At 35.9% G+C, this 9,786-nt stretch overlaps 1 protein-coding gene across 1 annotated transcript; it reads left to right on the top strand.

The window, feature by feature from the left end:
• The first annotated feature begins 675 nt into the window (after positions 1-675).
• On the top strand, positions 676-5,950 carry LOC120346125 (lysophospholipase D GDPD1-like). The gene is made up of 8 exons (XM_039415784.2): positions 676-1,002; positions 1,417-1,459; positions 1,755-1,890; positions 2,349-2,519; positions 2,781-2,870; positions 3,351-3,487; positions 4,143-4,254; positions 4,653-5,950. Exons 1-8 carry the CDS (start codon positions 774-776, stop codon positions 4,791-4,793), a joined length of 1,059 nt encoding a protein of 352 aa, XP_039271718.2. The 5' UTR covers positions 676-773; the 3' UTR covers positions 4,794-5,950.
• The last annotated feature ends 3,836 nt before the right edge of the window (positions 5,951-9,786 follow it).

The following is a 9,786-nucleotide window of genomic DNA, read 5'->3' as shown; positions in this document are numbered from 1 at the left end:
ATATGGACGTTGGAATTATCATAGTTTTATATATTCGATTTTTAACGTCATCGATTAAGTGTGACATGTATTTTCATTAATGTAATTTTGGCATATATTCATACATGACCGAACAAAATACAAAAATATTACGTTGGAACGCCGTCTTTATCTTAACGGAAATTGTCATATTGGCTCCGTTGTGTCTGGCGTCAAAATTCATTTCCGCGACGTAGTGTGACGTCGTTTCGGAAGTGAGCGAAAAATAATCTACGTGAGGTTGACGTAATTTTTGACGCTGCGTGAAATCTTAATATTCTTACGGAATTTATAATTCAGAATTTTAGATTTTATTTAAATCTCGTACGACATCTTGCGATCACTCAAATAAATTATATACATTGTTGTCGCCCTCTACCGAATGATGGTATTTTGACGACGATAGCTTCAGTAGGAGCGACGCTCTGCGCCGTTGAATGCCGGGCAGTCAATTTTCGGCAAAATTTCCGTTTTTTTACCAAAAAAAGAATTATGCAACATTAAAAAAGATGAGAATAGATGTAGATATAACAGCACAACCTATAATAATTAAAATTAGCAATATACGGCGCGTTTTAGCTAAGATATGGCCGTTCAAAAATTTTGTCCGAAGTTAGGGACTGTCCGAAGTTAGGCGCTTTTACGGTACCTATTGAATTGTTTTGATTGAGGGAGAAAGTTCCATGCGTTTCCATTAGTCACCACTTTGTTTTGATTGAGGGAGAAAGTTCTATGCGTTCCCATTAGTCACCACTATGACTCGGCAGATATTGTTTGCGCGTGCAAAAAGGTTTGTGCGCCATTTATTTCAGCACAAAGCCATTTCGATAAAGCGCTTCAACATGCCTGGCGTTAACCCTGGATATTATGTTCTTGCTGGTGTTGGAGGATATATATTGACATCAATTTTTTTTCTTAAATGTCCTATCATATATAAGAAGAAACGTTTACTCTTTAAATGTTCACACATTAGTCACAGAGGAGGTATGTTATTTTACAATATTCGGTACCGTATCGTTAACTGTTATAACTTTATTATTATTATATTTAACTCTATTCTACTTGAGCTCTAGGAATTTTTTATGTATAGAATCGTCATCAGTGCATTAATAAATGTTAAAAACTGAAAGTTTTCAGTGAAACACAAAGATTCGAAGCCAAAAATCATGACCTCCAAGCCAGAGTTCCGCTAGCTTACTCATCCCTTACCATTATCAAAAGTTATTGTCATTATTTCTCACTGCAATGTTTGTACCTATTTCAGTATTTGTGTATTTTGTTATTGTATTGCAGTGTTAGGAAATAAATCATCGCTATCTTTTTACTATATCAAGGATGTTAGGAAAGCAAATGTGTAATCTATCATTAAGTTTAATCATATTATAACTTTCAATTCAGGAGCTGCGGAAAAATTAGAAAACACTTGTAATGCATATAGAAAGTGAGTTTTTGGGTCTGCATTTTAGAATTGTGCATTTCAAGTTGTTATTTAAAATAGACTACTGTACTCTTTATGCTAGTAAAATTTTCATTTATTAAATGAAATGAACCGGACTTACCGTAATTCAAATTTATTTTATATGTAGGAAAAATTTGCAGCTATATTGCAGTGTTCGTAATCAGGCTTATTTCTATTTTGCATAATGATCGTCAAATTAAATAAATTGGAACGATGAATTTATCATTAGACGTAAATTTTAAGAATGTATAGTTTTGTATACTGTTTTTTTTTTCAGTGCAATGGAATGTGGTACACAGATGTTGGAGTTGGATGTTCACCTCACTGCGGATAAAGTTGTTGTTGTGTCTCATGATAATCATTTACTCAGGACCACAGGGGAAGATGTTCATATCAAAGATACTAAATACGAGGTAAAAAATAGTTGCTTACCAAATGTATACATTGAAAATAAATTAGAAATTTGTATCCCCTGTTGATTCTGCAAGATATTTAATATCTAACATTCTATAATGACAACAATTGTAGATAAAATATGCACATCTTTTATTAAATTTACTGTCACTCCAGTAATTATTATTACGGAATTAGGTAAGGTCAATTAATGGTTGACGAAATTAAACTTTTTTTTATCTATAATGGGATATTACCGACTTTTGTAAATATGTGTCAAACTCAAAAATGTGGTAGACTGGTAGTTGTTTTTCGAAAATGTTGAAAATTGGTTGAAAAATTAAAAGTTTTTTTTTCCCATTATTTGAGTATTGCACCCTTGCTAATTTTAAGTTACAAAATCTTCTGAAAAAATAACCTTCATCACGGTAGGCTTCATTTCATAACAATACTAATTCTTTGATCGACTTTTGAACAGGATCTTCCATTGTTAAGTAAGGAATTGGGAGTCACATTCCATTATCACACAACTTGTCATCACGAGGGGAATGCTTTGCAAATAGAAAAACTGGAAGATGTGTTCCAGGAGTTTCCAAACACTCCGATTCATCTTGATGTCAAAATATATGATGAGGAATTGATTCAAGAGGTAAATGTTTCAGTCGTAAATTATATTTGTGCTTATTATAAATGTACTTTATCGAGTATGGACAAAAAATTATTCACAGTGTAGTCTGTTGTGTGCCTTGTCGTTTCTAAAATCCCTTTTTACTGAGTTATTGCTCTTACTGATCAATTAGCTTGCGAAAAAGGAATTTTTTAGTGTCGACCGCCAATTCAAAGCTGCATAAGATTTATCCAATATCAAAGTGAATATTGTTTCCTTGAAAAATATTTGTATCAATTTCAGACAAATAATCTGATCAGGAAATTTAACAGAGAAGAGATTACACCATGGGGAAATTTTTCAAACAAAGTAACTTCAAAATTGTATAAAACAGTAAGTTGGTTGTTATGTATCCCACCTGAATTATCAGAACCATCGTAATTTGAGTCAATTTGCCTGGCGCCAATTACCTGGCATATAACACACCAGTTACTCTTTGCATGTAATGGTTCCCCTAAATTTGCTCAGATATATATCTCCTTTACCTTTGAGTGAGTATGAACAACCTTTTTTGAGAGAGTATGTATGACATTGCTTTAAGCAAATTCTCGAATCTCTTAATTCAAAATCCAACTTTAAAATATATTGTAAGGCCGGTTATGAAGGGATGTCTTCATTACAAACCTGGGACAAAAGAACAGTATTTTTAGTGCTAGTTTTCTATGTTGAAGATGGTTCATTTTAGATTATTATTAAACCTACATAATAAAATAGTTTGTGCATCAAGATGTAGAATTGATACAGTAATACATTGGGTGAATCGTTTTTTCAGCAATTTGTTTTAATTAAAGTTGTACAATTACAATTTTTCAGAATCCAAATATACCTCTTGTGTTTTCAATGAAAAGAGTTGCACTCACAGTGCTTACATTTTATCTTGGACTCCTACCATTCCTACCTATCAAAGAATCCTGTTTTGCTGTAATAATGCCTAATATAGCAAGAAAAGCGTAAGTAAATATTTATAGATGTTAGAATATAATGCACTGCCGAAGTTTAGTACTAATATAAGTACCAGTAGGTTCCATTACATTTGAACCCACGTACATTTGAACCCATGACAATTGCACCTGTATGCTATTGCACCTATGGAATTTTTTTTGTTTCACGGATAGTTAAACCCATACTAACCATAACCCATGGGTTTTAGCACCCGCATATAGATTGAACCCGTGGATATACGCATGGGTTCAAATGTACATGGGTTCAAATGTACGGTCACCGTACCAGTACACTATGTATTTTAGTATAATATGTCTTTAGAATATTTCAGGGATGTATGTGTGAGTTAGTTTTTTAGGGTGGAGATTTTTTAAATGAAATTTGTACATTTCTAGACAAGCTTTGATACAAATAATCACTTTGATATTGCACTTGAAATATTACATCCAGAGGTGGGCCATGAATTTGGCATACCTCAAGATGTTGCTGAAAAATAGGAAAGGGTTATTATAACAATTGCTTAGGCAAAGTCAACCCATTAGTTCTTAGCCAAGGAATTTGGTCAGAAATCACAACAAACTATTCTGGTATAAAAACATCGATATGGTCTGTGCCTACTCACACGTACGCTGCTGCAATCAAGCATAACCTCTTCCTTTTCAGATTTAATCCATCAATGACGGAGTCTTGTGGCATACGAGCCTTGTTTGCTGTTATTGATTTTCTTCTGATGAGTAATGTGTTATTCACACACCTCAAAGACAGAGGAATCAATGTGAGTATGGTATATTATGTGTGTTATGTAGGATTAAACTCATAGTCATAGAGATTATAGTGTTTGGTTCATTGGGAAAGTTTGTTGTATAAAATTGAACCACTCTGAGAAGGTTTTTTACAATTTTAACGTGTATGTGGGTATGCATAAGAATTATTAAATTTTACCACTGCATATATCTTATTGGTTGCAGAAATTTCTATATTAGGAAGTTTTATTCAAGTCTTTACTAACTGACGCAACTATCTTTAACACTATACATGCAATACAATGATTAACATTGGAAGTGGAAATAACAATTTTACATTTACATGCTAATTTAAATATACCTTTGTGTTGTTTCATCGAAAGTTTCGTTCGACGATTATATTTAGTTTTATTTTGTATTTATTTCATAGGTCTACCTGTGGGTGCTCAATGACGAAGAAGATTTCAAACGAGCATATAAAAAACTAGGTGTAACGGGTGTGATGACGGATTTTCCCAGCAAATTGAATGACTGGCTGAAAGAGCACCCACAGTATAGATCTGATGATTGAAAATACTCCAACTCTTGTAATTAAAAACATCAAGTCATGAATTCTTTTGAGTTGCTAAACACGCACACACATATCCAGCCTTTTAGGTTGCAATATTTTTATATTTCATGTCAGTAGATATATATATATATATATATGGACCAGATTTTTTTTGTTATGTACTGTGTAAAGTGTGAATCATGCTTTATGCTGAATTCCATATGCACTTATTCAGAACTTGGGGTTAGGAACTCTGAGCATATAACTAGTTGGTCTTTCTGTTTTTTGGTGTAATCCGGTATACATTGCCTACACATGATAAATTCCAAATTTTCTATAGTCCAAGTAATCTGTCAACAAAGGAATGTGTTGATTACTGTATTATGATTATCTCACCTCTGTGTTTGTCCATCTACCAAACTCCTGAAGGTTCGTACTTTCTCATGTCACATTTTTATGTCTATTTTTGTCGCTATAACTGTGCTGTAAATTTTAATTTGATAAATACTTTTTTTACTGCTGATCACATACAGTTAATAATCAATTTTTCAAATTTTTATTAGTTAGGGAACGATTTTGTACATTTACTATGCTGTGACATTATTATTTTATTGTCACACTAATTATTTTTGTCAATTTTGTTTTATAACATATTCTATCTTCACCTTGGATTTTAGCAGCTTAGTTTGCACGGAATGCACTTACTTATCACTGGTTTGGTAAGAATTAATTTAGCATAAATACATTCATCATCAACTCGGAAATGATAATAACGCCACCGAGTAATTTTTATCACAAATTAGCTTTGTTCTCCAGATATAACTTCATTGTCAATATTGAAGAGGAATTCCTGGTCCTCCTACTTTGCGAAAGCAAACAAAGCTTTTGCTGTTACTAATATATCTCCAAACGCGTCCATCCACTGTATTTGTGACTGTATTTGTGCCTGCCTGTGGTATCTTACCTCCAACAACGTGATGAACTATCCTCAATATATTAGGTTGCATTTCTATTTTGTGTACGTTTATCTTTGGTAACTTTTTCGCATAATATTCTTAATATTGTAATGACCTATGTTATGGAGTCAACTTTTTTTAATTTTTAAGCTTGGCAATATGAACAGAATGAATACAATATTTCCTATTTGATAATATCCGGAATAAATCATCTACCCAGGAGTTGTTTTCCATATGTTGAAGCTTATATATTGGTGTAATGTCATCAAGTGAAATAGGTCAAATTATTCCCAAGCGCGGTAGACCCAAATGTTTGGGAAAGTTTGAACAATTTTTCACGATTATGCAAAAGCGATCCCTGGCAAAATTTTACCGAGTACCGTTTTGTCACATTGAACTAGAAGCGTATAAATTTGTAATAACTCTATTGCTTGATGAATGCATGGTTTAAAACTGAATGCCTTGATTTTAGAAGGGAATTAATTTAATCCTGAAACCAACAACGTTTAACATTCTATAAAATACTGATAAGTATATTTTTGCTGGTAGAAATCATGGAAATGATATCCTGTTGAGTCGGGTATACCATGTCAAACAGGAAAGAGTCCTTCCATGACCTATTTTATTTGTTCATTCAGGTATTTTTGTTGGGCGCATTGGGCTGCTGTTAATTCTGCTGCTTTAGTGCATATCAATCCCAATATTAGTTAGTAATTGTAGCCTTAGATCAGGGGTGGGCAACCCCTGGCACGCGAGCCCATTTATTCGGCACGCGAGCGAGGCTTCAGAAACGAAATCGTTTTTTTTTTTCAAGAAAAAAGTTTCAAGACTCTGAATTATCTGTTGAAACTCTGCGACCGTTTAATCATTATTGCTTGGTAGCAATCCGTTATTTATTTAAACCCTTTTTGTTCACTCTGAATTATCTGTTGAAACTCTGCGACCGTTTAATCATTATTGTTTGGTAGCAATCCGTTATTTATTTAAACCCTTTTTGTTCTTTCAAGACATATGGCTTCAAAGAAATATATTATGACGTCACAACTGAGTGAGCTCTCGACAATTTTGGTCGGCACGCGGAAGAATTTTGTCATTAAATTTAGTCGATTTTGGCACGCGAGCCGGAAAAGGTTGCCCATCCCTGCCTTAGATGCTTTCAGTCCGTTCAACGCTATATCGGAACACCGGTTGGGGTACGGTCTGACATGGGTTACAGCTATAAGTGCGCCACGATGGTCCTTCGAGTGGACGCTGAGGTTCAAAACTGGATTAGTGGGAGCATCCGCGGAAAGGAATGGCTAACAAGAGGGCATTGAAATACAAGGACGCATCCCACATCCTTATTTGAGAAAAGCTGTCTTAAAAATGTCGTATCAACAATTGTCGTACGTTTCGGCTCGGCGATGGGGCACTAATCGCTAGGAATACTCTCGCCACCGCACCTCTGATTACCCCGCGTGGGTGTGCGAGCGGATTGCTGGGCTCCTCGCCGCCGTAAGGTGGGCACGGCTTTTTCCGTCATCAAGTTCATGCATCTGAAAACAAATAACTGACTAACTAATCCCATAGTCGACGGGACGGTAACCGGGCGGGAGGCTGGGGTTCGTCATATGATTAAGCCCTCTTTTTGGATTTCCTCCCCCTCGGGTTAAATATGTAAATCGAATCCTTTCTAACATTTGTCCCAAATGTATGAATCTCTCTTTAAAATGTATAGGCCTACACAACTTGTATTTTATTTTAGTCTGCTTTTGAGGACGATGTAGGACCTGGAATGCCCTCGTTTGTCAATTTCTGTAATTCTTTGTATTTCCACTACACCCGCGTGTATGACATACTTACTGCCTACCGGTAATTCAGTATATATAGTTGATAACTTTATTCAAGGGTTTAACTTATAATTAAGCCCACCATACGTCCTGCTTTTAAGCGTCTTGTCCCGCCGTCCCGACAAGTCAGCCAAAAGTCCCGCTTTTGCATTCAGCCATCCAGCATCATACACGAACATGCTCTCGTTACTGTTGTTGCTGTGTAGCGCAACGCTAGCGTACTTACTGAAGGTGAATGCGTTATTTTGTTTGTTTCGTTGTTTCCCGCTAACATTGTTAGCGAACGTATCACATGTAAAACCAATTCCAATTGGTCCTGTTCGGACGCGTGAATGTAACATTGAACAACGTTTTTTTAAAGGTGTTATCTACAGAAAAGCATGCTCGGGCGAATAAGTAAATTCTCAATGCTACAAAACGGCAGACTATTTCATTATTCTTTATTCCTCCCGCTGTACATAAAAAAAAGTCTAAATTCGGATCATTTGTATCGTTAGCCATTAGCGTCTATTCCTTTCTATTTTTTGACCTGAACTTGGTATATAGACAGCATAGAGCCATAGAATATGCGCATGAACTCTCGATGACACTCTATGATCAATGAAGACAGCCGGGATGGCTTAAATGTAGGGCGTAGGCCTATGCAGTAAAATCGGAAACTGTAAAGTTACAGGAGTCGTCCCGCTTTGAAGTCGAAAAAAAAATATGGTAATCCTACTTAAGTTATAATAGGAAATTGTAATCATGAAAGCAACATTCTTATTGGTTGACATATACCTAAAAAATAAGTTGAAATTGGAATTTCGATCCAATCGAAGTCATGAAGACTGCAGTACCGGTCTACTGCGTAAGATTCCAAACCCGCACTACTTGATATCGCATTTATTTTTTTTAGATACTGTGGTGGCGCTGTTGGATTTCATCGCATTCACGATTGAACTTCGAGCTATACGCACCCGCTCAGCTGATCTCAGCTCAAACGAAGGGTTCGCCCGATCGCTCGTCACGCACTGACAAGAAGAAGGGACGCCCGAAGGCAAATATTACAAACAGTGCGCAGGCGTAGTGTGTAAAACGCTGCGTGGTACCTTTGTATGAAAAGGCCAGCGAATCGTAATGCACACCCTCGTATCCTTTGTGTTTGCTCATTATTTATTCGACCTATCGTGTGTGTGGAAATAATGGGTGTTGAGACACAGAATGGCGGGGGCGTTATTACTTTGAATCGCTCAGCACTTGGAGACGCAAAGCGAGAATATCAAAACCTGGAATCAATTTATTTGCGCGGTGGTGACCTAATTTTGAAACGGATTATCATGGGTTTCTGAAAATTGCAAAGCTCGTTATTTATGTAGCTTTTTACGCTCATCCGGATGTCTTAAATAGGGATTTAATATACACTACACATGGGAATTTTAATAGCCTCAGATAGCAGAGAAACGCAGTGGACTTGTAAGGAGCTCCAGCTGTGATTAGCGTAAAAATGTCAATAATAGCCTGAAAGCAGACATTTAATAGAGTTAACTCTAGCACTGGCATTTTGGTTTTGCTCTCACAGCGGGTTGTTGCATATTTAGTCATTTGGTGCAGACTGTCTGCCTGTTTGTGTACTTTCTCCTCTTACATAAAATGAACTTATTTTAAATAATATAGGTAATCGTGGTTAGTTTAAGGGTATGTTTACTTGAGTTTCTAGTGCCAAACAAGTTCTTCTTCTTATTCATGATAAAAATATCCAGCCGTGATTTGAATAAAATGAAGTGGACATTCCGAACGTCATTGACTATTATCTTATTTAGTTAAACGTCGCATGTTTAGTGAATTATGGCCTTTCTAAGCGTTGGGGAATTTTGGGTAACTCGTACTTGGACTATGTACTTCGGTATTTCTCATTATATTCGCAGCGTATGAGAAAGTCGACGTACGGGTTTGCTAGTCACGCTTTGTGCGGCGTAACGACAGCGAAGATGCGATCGCTTTGTGAAATAATATCTAAAGGTGTGTCGACATTAAATGATGGATAGCGAATATTGAATAGTGTTTTCAGATGCCAAATTATTTCTCGCGACAGTTACTTCTCAGGTTTACATTTGTCACTTCCTTTTGTTGTTGACGGGGTGCGATTTCCTAATGTTACGCAGTCGGAACTTGCTGCAGAGCCATTGTTATCATGAAAGCTGATGCAGGAAGTGTGAAAGCGAAACGAAACAACAATATAATGTTCAAATA

Source organism: Styela clava, chromosome 8, assembly GCF_964204865.1.
Source record: "Styela clava chromosome 8, kaStyClav1.hap1.2, whole genome shotgun sequence".
In the NCBI taxonomy this organism is placed as follows: domain Eukaryota; kingdom Metazoa; phylum Chordata; class Ascidiacea; order Stolidobranchia; family Styelidae; genus Styela; species Styela clava.
The sequence above is the reverse complement of the archived record's forward strand: the minus strand, read 5'-3'. Positions and strand labels throughout refer to the sequence as shown.